At 46.8% G+C, this 25,985-nt stretch overlaps 1 protein-coding gene across 2 annotated transcripts in view; it reads left to right on the top strand.

Annotated features, from left to right (window-relative positions):
• Nucleotides 1-25,985, top strand: part of Col5a3 (collagen type V alpha 3 chain) — a 61,601-nt gene that overhangs the window by 21,475 nt on the left and 14,141 nt on the right. For both annotated transcript variants that reach the window (XM_045142794.1, XM_004667410.2), the window contains exons 20-45: nt 44-88; nt 212-265; nt 414-458; nt 869-922; nt 1,055-1,099; nt 2,451-2,504; nt 2,608-2,652; nt 2,782-2,835; nt 4,817-4,861; nt 4,978-5,031; nt 5,187-5,294; nt 6,053-6,106; nt 18,077-18,130; nt 19,334-19,378; nt 19,599-19,652; nt 19,779-19,823; nt 20,356-20,409; nt 20,506-20,559; nt 20,640-20,693; nt 20,822-20,929; nt 21,098-21,187; nt 21,783-21,836; nt 24,131-24,238; nt 24,337-24,444; nt 24,525-24,578; nt 25,279-25,332. In XM_045142794.1, the coding sequence (XP_044998729.1) occupies nt 44-88; nt 212-265; nt 414-458; nt 869-922; nt 1,055-1,099; nt 2,451-2,504; nt 2,608-2,652; nt 2,782-2,835; nt 4,817-4,861; nt 4,978-5,031; nt 5,187-5,294; nt 6,053-6,106; nt 18,077-18,130; nt 19,334-19,378; nt 19,599-19,652; nt 19,779-19,823; nt 20,356-20,409; nt 20,506-20,559; nt 20,640-20,693; nt 20,822-20,929; nt 21,098-21,187; nt 21,783-21,836; nt 24,131-24,238; nt 24,337-24,444; nt 24,525-24,578; nt 25,279-25,332 (1,593 nt within the window). The remainder of the gene's footprint in view (nt 1-43; nt 89-211; nt 266-413; nt 459-868; nt 923-1,054; nt 1,100-2,450; nt 2,505-2,607; nt 2,653-2,781; nt 2,836-4,816; nt 4,862-4,977; nt 5,032-5,186; nt 5,295-6,052; nt 6,107-18,076; nt 18,131-19,333; nt 19,379-19,598; nt 19,653-19,778; nt 19,824-20,355; nt 20,410-20,505; nt 20,560-20,639; nt 20,694-20,821; nt 20,930-21,097; nt 21,188-21,782; nt 21,837-24,130; nt 24,239-24,336; nt 24,445-24,524; nt 24,579-25,278; nt 25,333-25,985) is intronic.

Genomic DNA, 25,985 nt, shown 5'->3' with positions numbered 1-25,985 from the left:
TGGCTGTATTTCAACCTCTCCAAATAATGACACTTTTCCACAGGGAGCACAGGGACCTCCAGGGCCGACTGGTCAGGCCGGGGAGCAGGTGAGTGTCAGGGAACCCTTCTGCTGGTTGCAGGGGAGAATCAGGGAGGGGAGTCTTGAGGCTCCTGGATTGCATGACACTACATAGCAGTGATGCTAGGGTGATGTGTTCATTTCCCTGCAGGGTCCCCGAGGTCTGATTGGTCCTAGAGGCTCCCCTGGCCCCCTGGGACGCCAGGTGAGACTCTAGCTGCTCTCTGCCCCTGCGTCTTTATCTGTTCTCTTCCCTTCCTGCTGCCTGATGTCTGCTCACCTTCCTGCCTGTTTCTTGGCATTTCCTCACCAGCTCCTGACTTGTCCTGGTCTCCCATACTTTCCCCCCCTAGGGTGTGACCGGAAGTGATGGTGCCCCAGGTGCCAAAGGCAATGTGGTATGTGTTTTGTGTTCTGCCATCTGGCCCTTCACCCTTTCAACATTGAACCCATGATTTCCCATAGCCTTAGCACATGTGTGCATGTGGAGGCCAGGGGGCAACATCAGGAATCATCTCAATGGTTTTCCATCTTATTTGAGATAAGGTCTCTTGCTGAACCTAGAGCTCACTTACTGGGTTAAGCTAGCTAGCCAATGAGATCCAGGGGCCCTTGGGTCTGCCTCTCCAGGCCTGGCTTCTATGTGGGTGCTGGGCTTGAACTTAAGTTGTCATGCTTAGGCAGTGAGTGCTTCTCCCATTTAGCCACCTTCCCTCTTCACCTCTTCTGTGACTTCTTCAGGTCAGCTTTCTTGACCCTCAACACTATAACCCCTTCAAGCTTCACTGAACCCCTACTTTTTCCACAGGGTCCTCCAGGAGAACCAGGCCCCCCAGGACAGCAGGGAAACCATGGGTCCCAGGTTTGAACCCTTTTCCCCAGTAATAGGGAGGGGTCAGCCTAAGCCTCCCTCCCACCTCTGCTGCCTTTCCAACCATTAAGCATTGTTCTATTCTCATGCCTCCCTCCCCTCCTTTTGTTTTTATGTCCCCAGGGAATTCCTGGCCCCCAGGGGCCCATTGGCATTCCTGGGGAGAAGGTGAGAGACGTCTTTCTGATTTTTCCCCACTTTCCTCTGTCACCAGAGAAGGCTTCTAACCAAGGCCTCTTTGTGAGCCCTCATCAGTGATGAATTGTCATATTTCCTAATCCAGCCCACAGTTACAAAGTGTCATTGTTGGAGAAGGGTTTCAGGAAGAAACTCACCAGGGCTAGCTCACAGAAGGGGATATTGTCAGGATATAGAGGACATCATAGAAGTCTCTCACAGAGGGGCTCAGAAGATGCTAGGGCAGGCGAACCTTTTAGGGGGCCAGAGTCCTCATGATTGTCCCTCGGGCATTTGTGTTGACCTCCTCAGCAGATACATAGTCTTTTTCTTCTTTTCTCCCTCCCTTCCTTCTTCCCTGTCGTCCTTTCTTCCCTCTGTTTTCCTCCATCCTCTCTCATTCCTTTCCTTCCTACCTGTCTTTTCTTCCCTTCCTCCCTTCCTTCTCTTTCCTTCCCTTTCCTCTCTTTTCTTTCTTTTATGTTTTTATTTTTGAGACAGGGACTTGCTATGTAGCCCAGGCCAGGCTTCAAGCTCAGGGCAATCCTTTTGCCTCAGATATATCCTGGGACTACAAGTATGTGCCACCACATGTAGCCTGTGTTACCTCTCTGGCTGCAGATCCCAATGTTTCTCCATCATGACCTATCTGTTCCCAAAGCCATCTGATCAGCTGTGTTCACCATGTCTCTAAATTCCTGGAAGCAGCTTATTGGCTGGGCCTATCAGATGTTTGTTTTTGGACCTGTCAGATGCTTGTGGGATGAGGGGAGGCACCTCATGTCTGCCTAGGTATACCTTTCTAAGGATGGAGCTAAAGGTGGATGGAGTTTTCAAAGAAAGGGGTGTTAAGCAGGTGTGGTGGTGTACACCTGGGATCCAGTCCTCAAGAGGCTGAGGTAGAGGAATTGAAAGTTCAAGGTTAGCTTAGTCTACTTAGAGAGATTTTTTTTTTTTTTAGTTTTTTGAGGTAGGGTCTCACTGTAGCTCAGGCTGACCTGGAATTCACTATGGAGTTTCAGAGTGGCCTCGAACTCAGCAATCCTCCCGCCTCTGCGTACCAAGTGTACCTTCTCTTGTGGTATTGGAGGTGAACCCAGGGCCTTGAGCATGCTAGGCCTACATGCTGCTGATAGAGCCATACTCCCAGCCCCACCGCAGCCCTTACATTGTTTGTACGTCTCTTCTGTCAACTATCCGAGAAGGAAGATTACTGAGGCACAGGGAGGGCAAAGGACTTCCCAGGGTCACACAGCAAGTCTGGGCAGAGCTGGGGTGATGTCAAGGGCATTGGCTTTTTCTCTGGCCTATCTGTCTACTTCTACTGTTCATCTTCTTTTAGGGTCCCCCTGGAAGCCCAGGAATTCCAGGTGTCCCAGGAGCTGATGGACCTCCGGTGAGACCCAGGAGCTGGGGGCAAGAAGGAAGGAACAAGGACGGGCTTGGAAATTTGTCTGATGTATTTTGACATGTGGTGACTTAATCTGTTTCTCTGTTAGGGTCATCCAGGCCATGAGGGTCCTACAGGAGAAAAAGGGGCCCAGGTGAGTGCTGAGAATGGGGAAGATAGGCAGCACTCAGAGACGGGAGCCTCAGACCAGGAGGAGAACCAGGAGGACACTGGAACTTTGAGGGGATATAACAGGATGACATGGACCTTATATTTCTCTCAGGGTCTACCAGGGTCGGCAGGCCCTCTGGGCTATCCTGGACCTCGGGGCATTAAGGTAGGTGACATTTTGAGGTTTGCAGGTAAAGTAATTCATCAGCCATGACTTCAGAAAGCCAGCTTCATGCTGGGCACTGAGGTGCACACCTGTGTTCCCAGTACTCAGGAGGCCAACAGGCAGTAGAAGTAAGAGGTATAGGCCAGCTGGAGCTGCGTTATGAGATTCAGGTGTGACTAGAGTGAGACTCTCTCAGAAACCAAAGGGGGAAGAGGCTGAAGAGCTGGCTGAGCAGTTAAGATGCTTGTCTGAAGAGCCTAACAACCCAGGTTCAGTTCCCCAGTACCCACGTAAAGCCAGATGCACAAAGTGGCCATGTATCTGGAGTTTGTGTTCATTGGCAGTGGCTAGAGGCCCTGGCTCATCCATTCTCTCTTTCTCTCCTTCTTTCTCTGCTTGCAAATAAATAAATAATAAGTAAAATAAAAAAGGGGGGACCTTGGGATTCCACTCGGAAGACTGTTTGACTAGCATGCCAATCAGCCCAGGCTTCTGTCCCCAACACCACAAAAATTGGGCATGGTAGTTCATGTCTGTAATCCCAATACTCAGTTGATGGAGCCAGGAGGATCAGGAGTTGAAGGCCATCTTTGGCTATATAAAGAGCTTGAGGCCAACCTGGGCTCTATAAGATCTTGTCTTAAAAATACCCAAGACTAGAGGCTAGGGAGAGGGTCATTTGGTAAAACACTTGCTATGCAAGTAAGTGTGAAGACCTGAGTTTGGATCTCCAGCACGCACATAAATGCTGAGGCTGTGTAGCAGTGTTCCAGTGCTTAGAAGGTGGAGACAAAGAAGCCTCAGGGAAAGCTGGCTAGCCCAATGGGCAATCTTTGTGTTCAAATGAGAGACCCTGTCTCAATAACTAAGAGAATGAGGAGGACACTTGACATCAACCTCTGACTTCCACCTGCATCAGTGCGTCCATATACATACACCCTGGCAATAGCTCCACAAAGCACATCTACACACCCACACAAAATCAAGACCAAATCAAATAAACAAGAAAAACCTAACAGTATACTGTCAGTATACAGTTATCATTGTCCTACTTTATTATTTCTTATTGTCAGTCTCCTATGATTAACTTATAAATCTGATCTTGTCAATGCTATGAATAGAGAGGAAACAAACAAACAAAAAAAAAAAGAGAGTTTCAGGAATCTGGTTGCAGGCGTTCACTGGGGTCTCCTAGCATTTCCCCTGCAGATAATGGGAGGGACATAGCCAAGACCAGAGGACAACTGTAGCCAAGTGTGATTATGTTGTGGTTAAGTGAATTACTGTGGCTGAAGACAGTAATGCTACTTCCAAACATAGCTGTATTGACCCAAAATACAAGTTCCTTCTAGTAGCTCAATTCTGTTCCATTGTAGCCAAATGCAATTTTAGGTTTGCTGTGAGCAGGAAGTCCTGGGCTTTCAGGGAGCAATCCCATCACCAGACACACAGTCTCCTTGTAGCCAGCACAATAGGGGAACATTTTCCATCTTCAGAATGAGGCTGGAGCCTGGAATGTTCATCTTTCTTCTGCCAGAAAGAACTGTGCACACTGTGTCCCCCGGAAATGGGAATGAATGGCTTGGAAACTTGGCCTTCCCTGCTCACTCCCACGGAGATGATCTTGGGGGACTGCCAGGATGTGAGGCGAGGGAGGTAGAAAAGGTGTGGGAGGGTGAGGGGCTCTGAGGATATCTCTCCAAAGCTGCTTCATTCCACTCTACTCAAACATCTTTCTTCTTCTTCTTCCTTTTTTTTTTTTTTTTTTTTTTTTTTGAGGCTGCCTTATTTGGAACTCACTCTGTAGTGCAGGCTGGTCTTGAGCTCATAGGAATCCCCTACCTCAGTCCCCTGAGTACTGGTATTGAACGTGTGAACCACTAAGCCAGGTTCAACTGTTCTGGCTGTTTTGGAACACAGGACTGAGGCTAAATGTTTCCTTAATCAGGGAAGGAGCCTCAGAGCTTCATTTATTTTTCAGGGTACTGCTGGCAACCGGGGCCTTCAAGGAGAGAAAGGCGAAAGGGTAAGAAGGAAGGGGATTTATTGGAGTGGAGGGAGTTCTCAAAATGGAAGAGGCCCCCACTTCTGACATCTCTCACCCCTTCTTCTTCTTCTCCCTCTTTCTATTCTCCCATTTAGGGAGAGGATGGCTTCCCTGGTTTCAAGGGTGATGGGGGACTGAAAGGCGATTGGGTAAGACCAACTTCAAATGACAGGCTATGCAGGGTTTTGGGGGAACATGGGAAAGATGGAGGGGGGGCTAACTGGGACAAGATAAGGCCTTAAGGGAGCAGAAAGGACAAACAATTGGCATCAGTTTATTTTTTATTTTTTTTTAATTATTCTAGGGAAACCCAGGTCCAGCAGGTCCCCGGGGAGAAGATGGCCCTGAGGGACCAAAGGGGCTTGAAGGTCTGCCAGGGGAGAGGGGCCCCACAGGAACAGTAGGAGAGAAGGTGATTTAAGTATTGGTCATTCCCTTAGTTGTTGCCACCTCTTCTCCTTTTTGTTTTGTTGTTATTGTTGGTGGTGGTGGTGGTGGTTGGTGATGTGTGTGTACATGTGTGTGTTTCAGTGCTAGGATGAAACCTAGTGCTTCTCATAGATAGGCCAGGGCTCTACCCAAACCACACTCTACTCCTCATTGGGGAATTCTACTTAGCTACACCGCCAACCCCTCTCTGCCAACTCTAGGCAGGAGCTCTACCTCTAGCCACGCTTCAGCCTCACTGTGGATTCTAGACAGGAGCTCTACCCCTGAGCCACGCCCCCAGCCCTCACTGTGCATTCTAGACAGGAGCTCTACCCCTGAGCCACAGCCCCAGCCCTCACTGTGGATTCTAGGCAGGAGCTCTACCCCTGAGCCATGCCCCCAGCCCTCACTGTGGATTCTAGAACAGTCCTGTAGAGCTGAATCCTGCCTTATCCTGCCCACACTGCCAGTGTCTTGTTAATTTCTTTGTTCATCCTTATAAAGCAATTCCCTGCACATTATTTTTCTCTGTCCCTAGGGCTGCTCATGCTATAGAACTCTATTCCCATTTGACAAATGAGGAAACAGGTTTGCAGTGGTTGAATGAATGTTCTACAAACATGCCTCTATAAGGAACTGAGTTTCTCTGATTCTCACCCTGCTTCCCTTAACATGCTGACCTTTCCCCTTTGTCCTCCACTTTGTTATCTGATCTTTGTCCCATAACCTTTTCTTCTTCAGGGCAACCTTGGGGTTCCTGGGGTTCCAGGTTACCCAGGACGCCCAGGACCTAAGGTAAGAAGACAGGGAGCTGAATGTGGGCAGGAACAGGGGCAGGAGAGGGATTGACATTAGAGGTCCAGACTGTGGTTTGAGAGGTTAGCTCTCCTCCCCATAGGTCACTGTGAGAGTATAAAGTGTGGCCTTGTTATTGGATGGACTTGCATGCAGTAACTGCTTACCAGCTATGTGACTTTTAACAAGTATCCTGAACCTACTTTCTTAGCTTAGCTGCAGAATGGAGGATGTAGTAATAGCTGTCTTACTAATTTGATGATGGTGGTGGCAGTTGTGGTAAAATTGTACAGCCCTTATTGGGTGTGGCTGGGCTTCATCCATCACCCAGGGTGATGCATAAGACTGTTTTCTGTTACTATAACAAAAAACTTAAATATAGCTACTTTATAAAGCAAAGAAGTTTGTTTAGCTCATAGTTTTGAAGCTGAAAATCCCAAACTAGGAGATCCTGTGGAATTAGCCCTGGGGTGGGGGGTGTCCCCTGGCAGCATTAGGGGTTATGACATCATGGCAACATAGGAAGCCAGAGAAGGGGAAGGACCAGTCTTGCTCATTAATAACAAGCATGTCATAGATTGCCACAAGTAGTACACTTATTGCTTCACCTTCAACCCCAGGGGTCTCAACACCTCCCACCAGGTCTCACCTCTTAAAGGTTCCACCAGCCCAGCATAGTGGCACACACCTTTAATCCCAGTACTCAGGAGGACCAGGTAGGAGGATCACTGTGAGTTTGAGGACAGCCTGGGACTACCGAATGAAGTCTAGGACAGCTTGGGCTAGAGAGAGACCCTTCCTCGTAAAAAACAAAAAAACAAAAAAGGTTCCATAGTCTCCGTACTGCTACACTGAGGACCAAGCCTTTATCACATGGACATTTGGGAAACAAATCAGATCCAAATAAATTAACAGGACAGGTATATAAAAAGGCAGAACTTCCATATCTTGAATCAATTATTATATAACAAAATGTACTTGTACAGAAATGTACTTACATAAAGACATACACTTTGTGCCAGTGTCTTGATGAAAGAGAAAGCCTGTGAGATTTATCTTTCTGCCTGAGTCACACTCACATTAAGTCATGGAATATTTATTGTCTCTGCAAAGTTGTTTGGGGACTTAAAGACACGTGTAAACAACAGTGAGCATAAAATTTGTCCAGAGTTCCATATTTGTGTCCTTAGTTTATACCATTGTCTTGCCCATGCCAATTGTGACATTGACTTTTCCATATAATTTAGTTTGTTTGCTTATTTAGTTTTGTTTTGTGGTACTGGGATGGAGCTAAGAGTATTACACATGCTAGGAAAATAGTCTACCTGTGAACCAGGTCTGGAACCCCTACTGAGGATTCTAGACAGGAGCTCTACACCTGAGCCACACCCCAAGTCCTCACTGTGGATTCTGGGCAGGAGCTCTACCCCTGAGCCACGCCCCCAGCCCTCACTGTGGATTCTAGGCAGGAGCTCTACCCCTGAGCCACGCCCCCAGCCCTCACTGTGGATTCTAGTCAGGAGCTCTACCCCTGAGCCACACCCCCAGCCCTCACTGTGGATTCTAGACAGGAGCTCTACCCCTGAGCCACGCCCCCAGCCCTCACTGTGGATTCTAGATAGGAGCTCTACCCCTGAGCCACGCCCCCAGCCCTCACTGTGGATTCTAGGCAGGAGCTCTACCCCTGAACCACACCCCCAGTCCTCACTGTGGATTCTAGGCAGGAGCTCTTATCTTTGATGTACATCCCCAGTTCTTCAATTCAATCTTGAGAAAGATTTTTTGTTTTTTTATCTGTATTTATTAGTTTTTTAAATTTTCCTCTTACACATGATTTCCATTACAAGTACAAAAGCTATAAACATGTTTGGGGATAAACTCAATGTATCATAGCTTAATATCGAAGTCAATCAGTGCAAGCAGAAGCTCGTGGGTGTTTGAAAGAGAAAGTCACTTGTAGGGACTAATCAGAGTGCAGTAAACATTGAATAATTCTTTCTTTGGGAGATGTAGTTGGTTGGATAAGTCAAGGTCAATAACAATAATAATGGCAATAGAAGTGTTCAACTGCACATTACTATAAAGAAATACCTAAGCCAGGTGTGGTGGCACATGCCTTTAATCCCAGCACTTGGGAGGCAGAGGTTCCTACTCTTGGATTGCCAAGAGTTTGAGACCATCCTGAGAATACAGAGTGAATTCCAGGTCAGCCTAGAATGAGACCCTACCTCAAAAAACAAAACAAAGCAAAAACCAAAACAAAAAAGAAAAAGAAATACCTGAGAGAATTCATTTACAAAAGATAAGGTTTTCCAAGTGTGGTGGTACACTCCTGTAATCGCATCACTTGGAGGCAGAAGGATCAGGAGTTCAAAGCTCAGCTACACAGAAAGTTTGAGGCCATCCCAGGCTACATGAGACTCTCATGAAAACAATTAAGGAGGACAAGAAAAAGAAAAGGGAGGGAGGGGCTGGCAAGATGGATCAATAGATAAAGTGCTTGCAGTCAAAGTGTGAGGACCTGAGTTCAGATTCTCAGAACCCACATGGAGCCAGATATAGCACATGTGTTTCTAATCCAGGGCACCAAGGCAGGAAGTTCAAGGCTGGCCGGCCTCACATGTGCAGCTAGTTGGGCAACAAGCGGCCCCTCCTCAAACCAGGTGGACGGTGAGGACTGACGTGCTCAGTGCTTTCATACTGTGGCATGCATGCAACCTTGTTCACACACATGAACATGTACATATATACAGAGAGCAAGTGAGAGAGTAAAACAGAGCAAGAAAGACAAAGTGAGAGAGATAAGGATACCTATCCCCTTCAAGGAATGCAATCAATGACCAAAAAGTCTCCTATGAGGCCTAGGCTTCATTTAATTATATATATTTGCAAGCAGAAAGAGATAGAAGAGAGGCAGATGAGCAGAATGGGCACACCAGGGCCTCTGCCTGCTACAAATTAACTCCAGATGCATGTGCTTCTTTGTGCATCTGGCTTTATGTGGTGTTGCAGTCAGGTTCACGTCTCTTAGGCCAAGATTTCAAATCCTTCCACATTCCTCTCAAAAATCAACTCCAAAAGCCAAAACCCACACAATCAGATATCTAGCAGCAATGCCACTCTCACCAACTTTACTGCTGCAGTCAGGTTTAAATTGCTAGCATAAGTTACCTGACCAAGAGCAGCTTGTGGGGAAAGAAAGGTTTATTTTGGCTTACATGTTCCAGGGGAAGCTCCACGATGGCAGGGAAAACAATGGCATGAGCAGAGGGTGGACATCACCCCATGGCCCACATAAGGTGGACAGTAGCAACAGGAGAGTGGGCCAAACATTGGCAAGAGGACACTGGCTATAACACCCATAAGCCCGCCCCCAACAATACACTCCTTCCAGGAGGCATTAATTCCCAAATATCCATCAGCTGGGAACCTAGCATTCAGAACACCTAAGTTTATGGGGGACACCTGAATCAAACCACCACATGTGGGCAATGGGGAATTGAACCTAGGTTATTAGGCTTTGCAGATAAGCACTTTAACCAATCTCCATTTTTTTGTTTTGTTTTGTTTTGAGACAGGCTGGCTTCAACTATGTAGCCAAGATTGACCTTAAATTTCTCATCCTCCTGTCCCCCCTCCCACGTGCTAGGATGAGAGGCAGATGTCACCATGCCCCATTTATACAGTGCTGGAGATGGGACCCAGGGCATTGTGCAGGCTAGGTGAATGCTCCACACTGAGCCACAGCCCTGACCCCACCTCTTAAAGGTCCGCAGCACCTCCCAGTAGTGCTGTTGCGGAACTTTTCTGAAAAGATCACCCCAATGCCAGCATGAGTGAAAGTAGAGGAGTTCATTTCCTGGGGACCAAAGTTGAGATCGCTCTCCAAAGTAACTTTGGTGTTAAGCTGAGATTTTACTTCATAAAAAGAAAAATGCCAAGGAGAAGGGTGAGCGAGCAAGTGGGCAGCTGGTTTATAGAAGCAGGACGTGACAGCTTGTGTCCATTTTTCCCCTCATATCTCAGGTTGAATTTCTCAACTAGACTAGTCAGCTTCCAGAGTGACTAGACCAGGGCTATAGTCTCCTCGTCAGGGACCTTGACCTGGAGGGGACCCTCTGGGGTCCTGGTAATTTGTGAGCTGCTGCAATCAGCTGAGGACACTGTCCTCTTGACTCTGGTGTGATGAATCTATGCCCCTAAGCTGATGGGTATGGGCCCAATTCCCTGAAGGTATGTAGGTTCCCTTGTGTTACAAATTTTAAGGGAGCAGGAGAATCTGGTTTACCTCTGTAAATCTGAACAAAGAGCCACTTTGAACAAGCAGCACCACCCACATCAACAAGTACAAACAGCTAGAACTCTAAGTTGTTTCTACATGTTAGGATGGGGTTCTGAGATCTGTCCTTATGAAACATATCAAGGAGAAATTGGACCAATACAAATCAATAACTATCAGGTAAACATAACCAATGAGGACAAGTTTAATTTTTTTTAAATTATTTATTTATTTATTTGAGAGCGACAGACACAGAGAGAAAGACAGGTAGAGGGAGAGAGAGAGAATGGGCGCGCCAGGGCTTCCAGCCTCTGCAAACGAACGCCAGACGCGTGCACCCCCTTGTGCATCTGGCTAACGTGGGACCTGGGGAACCGAGCCTCGAACCGGGGTCCTTAGGCTTCACAGGCAAGCGCTTAACCGCTAAGGCATCTCTCCAGCCCAATTTTTTTTTTTTTTTATTTAAAGGAAACAGTGACTAATCAGGGACAGGAAGAAGGCATGAGTTAATGTTAGAGTTTAGTATTGTAAACCAGCATCAGACGGGGAGCCTATTAGTCTGAATCTTGGTTTATATTGTAATGTCTTGTAGTTATATTTTCTTACTAGGTGTTTAAGACCATATAGGCAGCCAAAATTAACTATGTATTATATTTTAGAGGTCATTCATGGCTCTATAAGTGAGACTTTTAGGGACCTATGAGGATTTCTATGACTCTCAGCATTATCTGATAGGATAAGTCAAGGCCATGCTGACCAAGGGTCCTCCCTCTCTCTCTTGGGAGCCTAGAGGACTGATTTTCCTCTGATGTGACTCTCATGTTGCAGGTACAGTGACTTGAAATCTGTCTCTGGGTCTCCATATCCTCCCTGATCAAGAAGACAGGCAACTTGCCAGAGGCTAGAAACCAGCAAGTGTCCCATCATCTCCTATGGCCTTATGACCTAGGAGCAGGAACCAAAATATTGATTATCCTTTTAACTCCAATGTTGCCAATCAACTTTGGTTCTACATATAGTTATTAATTACTCAGATATATACTTCTGATTATCAGAACAGGTCTAGTTAGCAAAGTAGACCTGGTCGGAGAATGATGCAGATATTTAAAATAATTCTGACTAGCATTTAAGTTTAGATATCAGGTTACAGTGTGAGCTATATCTGGAACACAGAAAGCATACACATTTTATCTTTTAAGTATCTGTCAGTCATAAGTACAGTCATAACATATGAGTAGCCCTGAAACAAATATTTTACCAATTATTTTATCAATAACTTTAAATCAATTGATTTACTTTATTAATTGTATGTCAGGCCTGGCATGGTGGCACACACCTTTAAGCCCAGCACTTGGGAGGCAGAGGTAGGAGGATCATCATGAGTTCAAGGCTACCCTGAGACTACATAGTGAATTCCAGGTCAGCTTGAGCTAGAGTGAAACCCTACCTCAAAAACAAAACAAAACAAATAAATTGTATGTCAGAAGCCAGGCATGGTGGCACACGCCTTTTAATCCCAGCACTTGGGAGGCAGAGGCAGAAGGATCTCTATGAGTTCAAGGCCACCCTGAGACTGTATACATAGTAAGTGCCAGGTCAGCCTGGGCTAGAGTGAGACCCTACCTTGAAAAGCCAAAAAAGACAAGACAATATAAAAACTTGGCATCTGTGTTTGAAAACAACTTTGGCTAGTCTGTATACCTGTGCAGGTACCAATTAAACCAAAAACTAGAAGCAGGATTGCAGAGTTTAAGTTATTATTTTTTTGAGGAGGGAACATGTCTTAATCATCAATATATATATATATAAGCAGTGAACCTAAGATACTAGAAATGAGACAATTACTTAAGTAAAACCTTGACTAAGACTGATTATACACAGTTTAAGAATAAAGAATAAAGTTGAGCTGAGCTAGCCTGATTTTAAACATATATTAGAGACATTTTGACAGACACAAAGTAATTTCTTAAGCAAGTACCTTTAACCATTGTACAATTTTATAGCTTATCATAAAGAAATATTTATGAGTGTTTGAATATATAAAGCTTAGACAAACTATATTAACATGTTTGTAAACAGTAGATTTCCCTAGGACATGGGGAGCTTCCTCAGTTTTCCTAAGAACAAAGTCACAATGACTAAGTCACCTTTTATAAGACTTAGATTATAACCTCAGGGATAATCCAAAACTAGCATGAACAAGACAGGAGTCATCTTAAATTACAGGGTTTTAAAAGCCAGGCATGGTGGTGCACGCCTTTAATCCCAGCACTTGGGAGGCAGGGGTAGGAGGATTGCCATGAGTTCGAGGCCACCCTGAGACTCCATAGTGAATTCCAGGTCAGCTTAGGCTAGAGTGAGACTCTACCTTGAAAAACAAAACAAAACAAAACAAAACAAAACAAAACAAAACAAAACAAAACAAAACAAATTACAGGATTTTAGCTAAAATACCTTATGAGATGAATTAAACACTAATGAGCATATGTTAACCTTAAGATGTAGCTAAAAGTTTGACAGCTAGAGTAACACGGCTAACTTGGTTGAGAACTGTAAAGTCAGTTGTTCACAACCATTATCATGACCAGATTAACATCAACGAGTTAAAGTTAAGTTTACAACCGGAATAGCGTCCTGCTACCATCCAGGGCCATCCTTTGTTAGTCTGTTGTAAACCCGAGGCTAATTTAGTCATCTTATATCTCAATAAATCTGTAATCTGGTCAAGCACATTGAGACTTAATCAACTTTATATTTAGCCTTCTATTTAAAATACTTATATCTTCATCCACATACTTTACTCCTACCTCCATCTACATACTTTGATCTTACAATCCATGTAACCACTCTGTAACAATCTCTTTTTATCACACATTTAATATTCAATACTTAAAATTTCTCTCCACATTATCTTCCTTAGTCAGTTCATCTCATTATAACTACCACCAAAACTTTTATTGTCCTTACCATCAGACTTTTAATATGACCATATAAATTTTTTTTCCTCAAAAGGCTTTTTGAAATAACTTTTTATAAGAGTAGAGCAGCCGGGCGTGGTGGCGCACGCCTTTAATCCCAGCACTCAGGAGGCAGAGGTAGGAGGAGCGCCTTGAGTAGCCACCCTGAGACTACATAGTAAATTCCCGGTCAGCCTGATGGGAGTGAGACCCTATCTCAAAAAACCAAATAAATAAAATAATAATAAATAAAAATTAAAATAAATAAATAAATAAAATAAAAGAGTAGACCAGACTTGACTTACAATGTTTACCCAACATATACATGCAGATTTTATCATTTGTTGATTTTGGAACTCCTTTTCTTATAACTTTCCTGAAACATGTTTTTTCAAAATATGAAAGCAGATTTGAACATTATTAGAAACTTTAGAAATTTTCTGACAAACTCAGTATTGAGTACTTCTACATTTAAACATAAATCTTGAGGCTGTTGTCTGTTAGTAGTTCCACAGGAGCATAGAGAGATAAATTAAACTTAAAAACAGTTACAAATTTCTCATAAGAAGTCCCCATCTGTTCACAGTGACTTGGGACTCACCAATCATCATGTTGGGGCCAGGATCCTGAGATTTCCTGTGCCTGCACCCCTGCCCTCCCCCACCCCATCCCCCTCTGCAAGGCAGGGAAACTAAGAAAGAAGCGCCATCAGGGATTCTCCTGGGGGCAGCATAAACCCCAGAGAGGTCTGCGCCTTGTCTCCCTGTCCAACAATGCGACTTGAGCGTTAGGCTCTCCTCTTACTCCCAGGGCCACCTGGCCATCTGCAGATCAAGCCCTTCAGGGGAAAGCTCTAAGTGACACACTAAGTGACATGAAGTGCCTGCTCATGTGTAGTCCCCCACTTTTGACTTTGCTGTGGGGAGCTGCCCCAGCCACAGCATGAGAGAGAAATACAGTTTTCTGCAGGTTTTAGTATTTGCCTAGAACTGGCCCAAAACTTAGCTATTCCTGATCTACGCCTTGCCCCTGGACAACACAGTGGGACTGCATAACCCTTTTTTTTTTCAAGTGTGGGGGCTCTCCCTCCTCTTCTGATAGGTATGTGGTTGGGTTTAGGGCTTGAGTGGCTTCCACTCACATTTGGGGATTTTACAGCATTTCTTTCAGAGCCAAAAACCATGGAAAACCAAGGCTAGAACACCTGGCATTAGCATAGAGAGTCAGAAGCAATTTTAGCATGAGAAGCCCTTTAGATCTGGCCCAAGCATTTCATCTACCTTAAGCTTAGAGGCCTTTGCAAAACTTTACAGAGAGACTTCAACCTTAGTTTATCTCCTTCCATCCTTTAACCCGTTCCTTAGTTTCAGGCCCTGGAGTGGTGAAATTCCCAAGTAGCCCAGACAACACTGTCTCCCTCAACTCCCCTTTCTGTGGCTTTGGGTTTAGCCATTTTCAAGTTCTGCCAGCCAGTACGTCATTACTGGAGAGTATGTTAGGAGGTAGCAGTGTGTGTGTGTGTGTATGTGTAGGGGGTGCAGTCTCTGGCCTTGAAGCTTCTGGTCTGATTTAACTAAGCTGTGTTTTTTAACTCTGGGGAGAGTTTTGGACTTTTCTCAAGGCCACAGGGCAGCTTTCTGATCCTGCCAGTTTAACGCTATTGAAAAATAGGAGGATCTTGCATTTTTCCTTGTCTATGATCTTAGTTACTTTCAGTGTTTCCTCCAGGGACCAGTCAACATTAAAAGCTGGCCATGCAGTCTAGAACAACGAACGGGCTTGGTGGAAGACTTCCTCCACAGTGACTTTCCCACTGTGAGGGTGTTGCAGAGAAGACACAAAGACAGACAAAATCAAAGCCTTCCTGAGCATACACTGCTCAGGACAGAAATCACTCTGCAGCCTTAGGGCTGTGAGCCACATACATACTGTACACACTTTTGTTTTTTTCCCCGGCTTTTTGAGGTAGGGCCTCACTCTAGCCCAGGCTGACCTAGAATACACTATGTGGTCTCAGGGTGCCCTTGAACTCACGGTGATCCTCTTACCTGTGCCTCCTGTGTGCTGGGATTAAAACACACATTCATTTCAAGTGCACTTTTCATCTAGACTCCAGACAACCATCTCCCCCTCACAATTCATTCATTCATTAATTCAGAAGCTATGCATTCCCATTCTAAATTCCTATTCTATTTACAACTCGGGAAATCAAAACCAAACCTTGAAATTACTTCAAGTATAATTCCAAATCCAAATCACTTCAAGTATCAAAGGAGACCAGTGTAACTCCAGTATCAGGTCAGAGCTTTGGATGCAATTTCCTGTGGGTGATCAGTCCACCCTGGCTCTTCCAAACCTTGATATTAGAACACCGAATGTAATTCCAAACCTCAAAATCACTTCAAGTGTAATTTCAGGCCTCACATCAAGGATTTTCCAAACCAAAACCTGACTAGTCTCAATTCCAATTTCCCCGGGGAGTTCTGAGTCCTTACCTGGTCCAAGCATTTGGATCAGTGTCTCATCTCCTTCCACTCAGGAACTCTGGTCCTGGGTCTGGCAGCCCTCTTGGGCCTCCAGGAAGGTGACCCCAAGACACGATCATGTCTGGGGCATATGCTTCCCAGTTCCAGGGAACTTCAGCAGGCTGGGAAGCCCAGGAGCATTAGCCCTTCCCGACCAGCGGGGGTTATGGTGAAGGAGGATATCGTGGAGGAAATGTTGCAGAACTTTTCTGCAAAGATCACTTCAGTACCAACATAAGTGAAAGTAGAGGAGTTTATTTCCTAGGGACCGAAGTTGGAATCGCTCCCCAAAGTAACTTTGATGTTAAGCTGAGATGTTACTCTCATTTCACAGTGTTCATAGCCGAGGGGAGGGGTGAGCGAGCAAGTGAGCAGCTGGTTTACAGCTGGTGACAATTAGCTTGTGCAGTCTGTATGATTCAGTTTTTTTAAAACATACCTATGAATCAACATGCATATGGATCATGAGCTCTGTTATCCTCTATTTTAGTCCAAATTGGCCTTCTCTCTTATCATCCCTATGGGTCCCCCCTAGACATTTCTCTCTTTGGGATTCCTTCGGCTACTGACAGAGATAAGTTCAGCTCCTCAGAAGTTACCTCTTACAGGGACTTAGTGCATCAGTTCAGCTTTCAGCTACTTTTCCACTACACTGCCACATTGAGGACTAAGCATTTAGCACACGGATCTATAAGGACACTCATCCACACTGTGACCTCTAACACGTGGGCCCATGGTGGTCAGCAGCTCCCTTTTGCTGAGACTTACTCTCTATGAAACACCAGGAAAAAGAGACACTTTTTTATGCATGGTCCTATGGAATCCTTACCAAACCTTTGGAGGAAGGTGTGCCAAGGTCATTTGTAATTCCAGCACTTGTGATGCTGAGGCAGGAGGATGGTACATTTCAGGCCAGCCTGGGATACATATAGCAAGGCTGTCTCAAAACAACCAAAAATCCAATATTCTATTTTGTGATAGAGGGTGACCTGGAGGAGGTATGGTCATAATGGTGGTTGAAGGCCATGAGAATGAAGTCTAAATGGAGTCCTGGGGGTAATTGTAGGCAATGATAAGGGCCAGTGCAAAGGCCCTGAGGTAGGAACATGCTAGTATATCCAGGGAACACTGAGGGAGACAACATGGCTGGAGTGGGGTGGGAGAGAAAGGAAAAGAGGCGGGTGTTTTGGAGGACACTGGGGCTGGAGGGACTAAAGGAAGCCACTAGCATCGATGACCTGAAAAAGCCTTAAAAGGATGGGGAAAATAATTGGGACAGCTCTATCACTCCCCCAAGTCTAAGAGGACCTCTGCAGAAAAGGGGTGGAAGTAATGACATAGCCAGAGAGTACCAACGACTTCTGGACATGACATGTCAGTTGTACTCATGAACTCACAGTCGCTGTGATTCCCTGCATAACAGCTGCACAACATAGGGGCTGTTAACATTTTGTGATGGGGAAGGGACAGCAATAGACTCCATTCCCTCCTTGAGAATTTATAGGCAGGTAATGGTTGCTAGAGGGTGTGGGAGACATTTTCTGCAGTGGTTGTAGACCCTGGTAAATTGCACATGCTCTGGTAAATACCCGCCTCTCCCATGCCCATGCAAGCAAGCCTAACTAAACTCAGTAGGTAACAGAAAATGCATGAGAGTAACGGGGGCTGGTTGGGAAGAGAGAGGGTATGAGCAGGAGTGAGGGACAACAGAGGGTGAGTATGATCAAAGTACATCATGTACATGCATGAAATGTCACGACGGAGTCCACTGTGTAGACTGAATACATGCTAATAAAAATCAGTTTCAAGGCTGGAGAGATGGCTCAGAGGTTAAAGGTGCTTGTTTGTAAAACCTGCTGGCCTAGGTTAGAATCCCTAGCACCCATGTATTGCAAAACATGGCACAAGCATCTGGTGTGTGTTTGTAGTGGCAAGAGGCCCTGGTGTGCCACACATTTATACGTGCATGTGTGCACATGTGCAAATGAGTGAATAAACAATTTTTAAAAGTCAGGTGTGGTGGCTTATATCTAATCCCAAGGGGCTGAAGAAAGAGCCTAACCATGAATTCAAGGGTAGCCTGGGTTAGAGACCTGAAACTACAGACTGTTGCAAAAATACAAAAAGAAAAAAGTAAAAAGACAAAGTAAGTGGCTAATTCTGTCTACCACTCACTCCTCCCATCTCATGCCCGATTCTCTCTGGTTAGGGATCTATTGGATTTCCTGGGCCTCTGGGACCACTAGGAGAGAAAGGAAAACGGGTGAGTTCTGGTGATAGAAGGGGAGGGAAGAGGGTGGCCTGGCTGGAGAGGACGGCATGTGTTGTCATATGATAGCAGGTGGGTTCCCAGTGACCATGTCTATGCTTGGAAGCCTTGTGTGTATACATCCCCAGACAATGCAGAACATGCATAGGTGATCACACCTATTATTACTATGCATGTGTCTGTGAGCCCCCATGCATATGTCTGTCTCATGTAGCATTCATATAGTTGGGACAGGGTCTGCACCTTGAGTGAACCAGGTCACAATCTTGCTCTATGTGACGGTTTGCACACAAGTGTATACACAGATGTAACTATATACATGTGTATAACTGTAACTAGGGAAAAAGACATTGTGCATATGACACATGTGGTGTCTTTCTCAGGATGTCATAGGGATCCCTGCATGAGTGTGGTTACGTGGGTGCATGTGGCAAGAGGTGGACACTGCATGACAGGCACAGGTCGGGATGGCATGTGGCCCTGGGTATATACCGCACAAATGTGGTAATGTGTGTCCATGTGGACAAATGTGTGTTTGGACTTTGTGGCTGTGCTCAGATGTGTGACTGGGTGTATTAGTCAGGTTCTCTAGAGGAATAGACAGATGAATATAGATCATAACAGGTTTATTGGCTTGGCTCGTGTGATATGAGCTGAGAAGTTCAAAAATGGCTGCCTCTACCCTGGAGAGGCTGAGAACCTCAGTCCATGAAGCTGGATGCCTCAGTATCTCAATCTGGCACCGGAGGCCTGGAGGCTTCCTGGAGAGCCACTGCTCTTCAGTCCACACTGGAAGTCCAAAGACGCTGGTTCTGATGTCTGCAAAGGACTGCAGCAAGCAGGGTGGATGCAGTGAGGGTTCAAACGCAGACAAGTGAGGGCAACAAGGGCTGCTTTTGTCCTGGAACCTCTTTGTTCGTAATCTACCACCAGAAGGGCTGCCTGCCCTGGGGGAAGGTCTTCCTGTCTCAGTTAACCCTGGAAACGCCCTCACAAAAGGTGTGTTCTATTTGATTCTAGAGCTGATCAAGTTGACCACAGAAATTAGTTGCCACATTGGACATCTCTGACCTCCATGTTTGTGCATGTGCAAACCTCTTGGGAATAAATGGTCTTCTGAGGTGGGAGAGGGCATATCTGTCTGTGCAAGCCCTTGTGCTCTAACTTCCACGTTCCCTCTCCCAATTTGCATTTCAGGGGAAAGCAGGACAGCCAGGGTTGGAAGGAGAGCGGGGAACACCAGTAAGAACATGAGGGCGCCCCCATGCTGCTGAGCCTTGGGATACAGGGCTGGGAAAGGGGCTGAGGAGCCAGGCTATGAGTGGGCAGGGAAGGGCTTAGGTTCTTCAGCATCTCCAATGTGGAAGGAGAGTGCTGGGGGAGGGGGTCGGGGTGTGGTGTGCTCTTCTGGGCCCCTCATCTTCTCACTTCCATATTTTTTGCCTTTTTTGTGTGTGTGCAGGGTGCCCGTGGAGAGAGGGGGCAGCCAGGGGCCACAGGCCAACCCGGCCCCAAGGTATGGCATGAATGGGCCATTAAGGCCCCTCCATGCAGCTCCTCTTCTTCAGGCTCACCCAGTTCCTTCCCAAGGTTTTCCCCTAGAGTGTGTTTTGGTGCCTGAGTGTCATTCATTCTGTTCTAGGGAGACGTGGGCCAGGACGGGTCCACTGGAATCCCTGGAGAAAAAGTAAGTTTGTGTGTGTGTGTGTGTGTGTGTGTGTGTGTGTGTGCGTGCGTGCGTGCGTGCGCACGTGTGCCTGTGTGTACCTGTGCATGTGTATGTGTGATTCTGAGCAGGGGACAAGCCCAGAAAGTGACAAAACAGTATATATAATATAGACATTACATATAATATATCCTCCAAGCCAAAGAGCCATGAGTGGAATCATGGTTCTGCTACCTACCAGCTGTGCGGACTTGGGCAAGTCCCTTAGCCTCCCTGGGCAGCAATCTTCTTTAAAATGGGAACCTGAGAGGGTTCCAACGGTGAGATGACTTGCCACTGGAGAATGTTCAGCACCATATCTGACATGCAGTATGTTCTGAGGGAGTTTGAGGTAGGCTCTCACTCTGGCCCAGGCTGACCTGGAATTCACTATGTATTCTCAGGGTTGCCTCAAACTCATGGTGATCCTCCTACCTCTGCCTCCCAAATGCTGGGATTAAAGGTGTGCGCCACCACGCCCGGTTTGAGGTTATGATTTCTGGTCCCATTTCAGGGTCTACCTGGTGTGCAAGGCCCCCCAGGATTCCCCGGGCCAAAGGGCCCCCCTGTAAGTGACATCCTGACTTGGAGTAAGGTGGGAGGGAACCCAGGGAGGAAGAGCTCCTACATTTAAATCTGTATTCTCTCATACTTTGTCCCCTAGGGTCCCCAGGGGAAAGATGGGATACCAGGACACCCTGGTCAGAGAGGAGAATTGGTAAGTGATCCTTGACCTCTGACTCCTGACCTTTCTTTCTTCCTCTCATATGTCACCCCTCATTTTATTTTCCTCCCTAGGGCTTCCAAGGTCAGACAGGCCCTCCAGGACCAGCTGGCGTCTTGGGACCTCAGGTCAGAGTGGACTACCTCAGCCTTCTCTCGTCTTGCACCAGCTGGAGGACCCTGTAGGGAGTGGGGAGCTGGAGGTCTGATGGACTTCCTCCTCCAGGTCATTCAAGATGTACCTTGTTCCTCTCCAGGGGAAGATAGGGGATGTGGGCCCTCTTGGTGAGAGGGGACCCCCAGGGCCCCCTGGACCTCCTGGCGATCAAGGTCTTCCAGGCCTGGAAGGTAGAGAGGGAGCCAAGGTGAGCATCATGTTGTGAGAGATTTTGGATGAGCTGCCCCAGTGTCCCCCACCACAAGTCACCTGGAGGGGCTGGGAGTCATTCCTGGGGGGAGGGGCCCAGAGTCATAGATTGAGGGTTAGACACCCCAACTCTGAAGCCAACTTCCCTCCCTTTCACTCTCTGCAGGGTGAACTAGGACCCTTGGGACCCCTTGGGAAGGAAGGAGCACCGGGGCCCAGAGGCTTCCCTGGCCCCCAAGGAGCCCCTGGAGAACCTGTGAGTCTGTGGAGCATGCCCTGCATGCATCCTTCTGGGGGATGAAGCAGAGGACAAAGGGGGAAGTTGGGGAGGTGGGTCAGTGGGTAGAGCGCTTTCTGCATAAGCATGAGGACCTGAGTTCAGATCCTTAGCAGCCATGTAAAATCCATGTGAGGTGATGCCCCTGTAATACTAGCACTGATGAGGCAGGCAGGAGGATCTGTGGGGTTTACTGGATAGCTAGTCCAGGTATCCAGGGTCACTGGGAGACCTGCCTCAAAGAATCAAGTGGAGAGCCATTGAGGAAGTCACCTGAGGCCGACTTCTGATCTCCACATGCATGCACACATGTGTGTGCAGGTGCTTTCACACACATGCATGTACACACACCACATATGCATTTAATGTAATGAAAGAATTTAAAAGGAAGCTCAAGGGGTGTATGGTGAAGGGAGCAACTTTGAAAAGTGGTCATTTGAAGGCAGCAGACAGACGCCCAGAGTCCAGTGCTATACACTATTAGGAAATGGCTGGGGACAGTGAGCTCCCAGAGTGAAGATAGGACTTGGGAATACTTTGAAGACTTTTTTGACTGAATCATTTCCTCCCTCAGGGACCTATTGGTTTGAAGGGTGACAAGGGCCCCCCTGGCCCTGTTGGAGCCAATGTGAGTACAGCCACATCTGCTGGGTGGGGATTGGGCTAGAGGAGACCAGAATGTCTTAGAAGCCTGGCATTGTCATTGACTGAGCTTGAAGGTAGATGGGTCTGGATTGTACCCAGTTCTGCCCCCCATTGCCTGGGCAGGTGCCTCACCTTGGAGCCTTGGTTTTCCTCTTTGAAATAGCTGTGATTGACCAGGCACCTGGGAGGCTGAGGCAGGAGAAGCACTGTGATTTTGAGGCCAGCCTGGCTTTTGCTTGGAATTCCAGGTCAGCCTGGAGGCTGGGATAAAGTGAGACTCTACCCCCCTAAAAAAAAAACAAAAAAAACCACCCCACATCAATCAATAGCTGTGATGGGCTGGACAAGGTGGCAGAAGCCTGCCATCTCAGCACTTGGGAGGCTGAGGCAGGAGGATTGAGAGTTCGAGGCCAGCTTCAAACCAAATCAAACTGAAACAAAGAGGAGCTGTCCTGTGACACTTTTTCTCTCAAAATGAAACTATCCAAGGAGTCCGTTGGAGGTTCCATGGTTAGGGCATTATCTGACCTTAGGGTCACTTCTCAAAGACCCCACTGCTAAATACCTTGCTTAGTCAGATTTGCTGTCTTTGTTTTGCTTGTTTGTTTGTTTTGTTCTTTTTTGGGGTAGGGTCTCACTCTAGCCCAGGCTGACCTGGAATTCACTATGTAGTCTCAGGATGGCCTTGAACTCACCAATCCTCCTATCTCTGTCTCCCAAGTGCTGGGATTAAAGGCGTGCGCCACCACACCTGGCAGACTTACTATCTTTTATGTTGGTGATGTTTTGCTTATTTGAGAAAGTGTCTCATTATGTAGCCCAGGCTGACTTGAACTTGTGAGATTTTCCTGCCTCAGCCTCCCAAGTGCTGGGATTACCAGAATGTACAATAACCTTGATTGGCTTTTAAGTTTCTGCTTTTTATCTTCTAATGGTGATGAAATTTCAGCACATGAACCATAGAAGGACACACTTGAACCATATATAAACAATCCAACAAATATTTACCTGCATGTCAGACAGATATCCATATGTATATATATGTATGTACAATGTGTGTATGTATTCATGCTCATATATGCATGTATAATATGTATATGTACTTATGGATTTATGCATGATGTATATATATATATACATACATACATATATATGTATATAATATATATACATTATGCATACATTTTTTGAGTTTGAGGCCCCTCTCAGACTACATAGTGAATTCCAGATCAACCTGAGTTGGAGTGAGACCCTACCTAAGGAAACCAGAAAAAAAAAAAAACCCACCACCAACCCGCCCCCCCCCCAGAAAAAACAAACAAACAGAGCAGGGCTGGGTGTACAGGCACAGTCTGTTATCCCAGCACTTGGTAGGATCAAGGTCATCTTCCAGTACATAGTGAGTTCAAGACCAGTCTGGACTATAAAGACCCTGTCTCAGGAAAAGAAAGTGGAAAGAGGGGAAGGAGAAAACAGGGAAAGGAGTGGGGAAAGGAAGTGAAAGGGAAGGAAAAGGTAAGGAGAGGGAGAAGGAAGGTAGGGAGAGGGTGCCGGGAGTGCTGGGAAGGTAGTATAAATGCGCAGCTAGCTGGGCTTTCCTGAGAGGTCACATTTGAGCTAAGACCTGAAGGAGATGAGGCATGAGCCCTGTGGATATCTGGGGGATGTGTTCCAAGAAGGAGCACTGGCATGTGCGAATGCTCCATGGCAGGGCCATGCCAGGCATGTTTGAGAAGCAGTGAGATCTGTGTCGCTGGGCTGAGCGAGGAGGAAATCCCAGCAAGCAGGAGTCAGGCAGTTTGCGTAGGGCTTTGTGGACCCTTAGCAGGACCTTGGCTTTTGCTCGGAGGAATATGGGAGCCATAGAAGGCTGTGGCCAGAGGAGGGTCACAGCCTGACTCAGGTGACAATACTGTGTGGGCTGGGGACATGACTCAGCGCATAAAGTGTTAGTCATACAAGCCTGCGGACCCGAGTTCATCTCCAGTCTTCATGTAAAAATGCCAGATGTGGTAGAGTGCATATGTAATCCCAGCACTGGGGACACAGAGATAGGAGGATCCCTGGGGCTCGCTGGCCAGCCAGTCTAGCCTAACTGGTAAGCTCTGGGCCAACAAGAGAGTCTCAACAAAGCTGTATGGAAAAAAGGTGTATGTCACCCGAGGATGACACTGAAGTTTATTCTCTGGCCAACATGCCCTCACACACATACAATGCTGATGTCAGCCAGCTACCCCATTATAGTTACTACTTCTTACCCTCCATTTCTGTTTCCAGGGATCTCCTGGTGAGCGTGGCCCTGTGGGTCCCTCAGGTGGCATTGGGCTTCCAGGTCAAAGTGGCGGTCAAGGTCCCATTGGTCCTGCAGGCGAGAAGGGGTCCCCAGTAAGTGTCCTGCCCAACCCCCCAGTTCTTCAACATCCTCAGAACTTCACTCCCAAAGAATACTTCAAGTCCTGATACCTGGCTCCCTCCTCTTCCAGGGAGAACGTGGAGCCCCTGGTCCCACTGGCAAAGATGGAATGCCAGGGCCTCTAGGGCTTCAGGGCCCCCCTGGTGCTGCTGGACCTTCTGGTGAAGAAGGAGATAAGGTGAGGAGTTCACAGAGGTGGTCCTGGGGGTTGATGGGTTCGGAGGATGCGGAACACTTCTTCTCCTGTCTCCTCTGCAGGGGGAAGTGGGCGCCCCTGGCCACAAGGGGAGTAAAGGCGATAAGGGAGATGCGGTGAGTGGGGAGAGGACTTGGTACTCAGAGGAGGAAATGTGGGGAAGGAATGGATTCCTCCTCCCCCCAGCCCTCTCTTAGTCCTATACGTGGCTCACTAGAGGTAAAGACTGAGACTGTAGCCCCGAGAGCAGAGGGGAATGAGAACGGCTCTGTGGGGTTACCTGCCCTCTCCTCCTTTGTGGGGTGTACTTCTTATGGTCTGGGGTCCAAGGCTTCTCCCACAACTTAAATTCCAGTTCCAGCATCAGTGGGACCTACTGTATTCTTGAGTCCCCATGGAATCTGGGGAAAGATTTTTCAAAAATTTATTTGTATATGTGTGTTTATAAGGGCACATCAGGGCCTTGCCACTGTAAATGCCACTGAAAACCAGATATTTGCACCACTTTTTGCATCCAGCTAATGTGGGTGGCTGGGAAATTAAACCCAGGCTGGCAGGCTTTTCAAGCAAGTGTCTTTAACCTATAAGTCATATTCCCAGCTCCTTACTTTTTCTCTCTTTCTTTCTATCATCTATTTATCTAATCTATCTACCTGTTTTTTGAGACAGTCTCATATAGCCCAGGATGGCTTTTCATAGCTGACTATGACCTCAAACTCCTGATCCTCTTGCTGCCCCCTCTGGAGTGATAGGATTTTAGGTGTGTGCTACCATGCCCAGCTCTGAAAGATTTTTCTATTCTGTTCCCTCTTCCAGGGCCCCCCTGGACCGATAGGGATACAGGGTCCTGTGGGACACCCTGGTCCACCGGTGAGTACTTCCAGCTGTATTATTAATGGGAAGAGAGGGTTTCTCACTAAGAAAGTATCCCAACCTTCCCATGCAGTCTCCATGACAGCTCCTAAAATGAGCTCAAATCTAAACATGACCTTGAATCTCATCAAAGATCAATGTCTTCTTAGCTCACAACCTCTCTCTCTCTCTCTCTCTCTCTCTCTCTCTCTCTCTCTCTCTCTTTGGTTTTTCAAGGTAGGGTCTCACTCTAGCTCAGGCTTACCTGGAATTCACTATGTAGTCTCAGGCTGGCCTTGAACTCACTGTGATCCTCCTACCTCTGCCTCCTGAGTGCTGGGATTAAAGGCATGCGCCACCATGCCTGGCCTACCTCATATCTCTTAATTAAGACTAATCTTTGGTACTGGGGTACTGGCCCCAAATGGGAACTTGAACTTTGAATTGGACTTTGACACTGTCTTACTTTTCTGTTGCTATCACAAAATCCCTGAGCCTGGGAAATTTATAAAGAAGGAACGTTTAGGGCTGAGGAGATGGCTCAAGTGAGTAAAGTGCTTGCCTCAAAAGCATGAAGACTTGAGTTTAGATCCCCAGAACCCATGTGAAAATGCCAGGTACAGTGTCAATCACCTGTAATCCCAGTGGTCAGAGGTGCAGACAGGATTCTT

Source organism: Jaculus jaculus, chromosome 2, assembly GCF_020740685.1.
Source record: "Jaculus jaculus isolate mJacJac1 chromosome 2, mJacJac1.mat.Y.cur, whole genome shotgun sequence".
Classification (NCBI taxonomy): domain Eukaryota; kingdom Metazoa; phylum Chordata; class Mammalia; order Rodentia; family Dipodidae; genus Jaculus; species Jaculus jaculus.
This window is presented reverse-complemented; position numbering and strand designations above follow the sequence as displayed.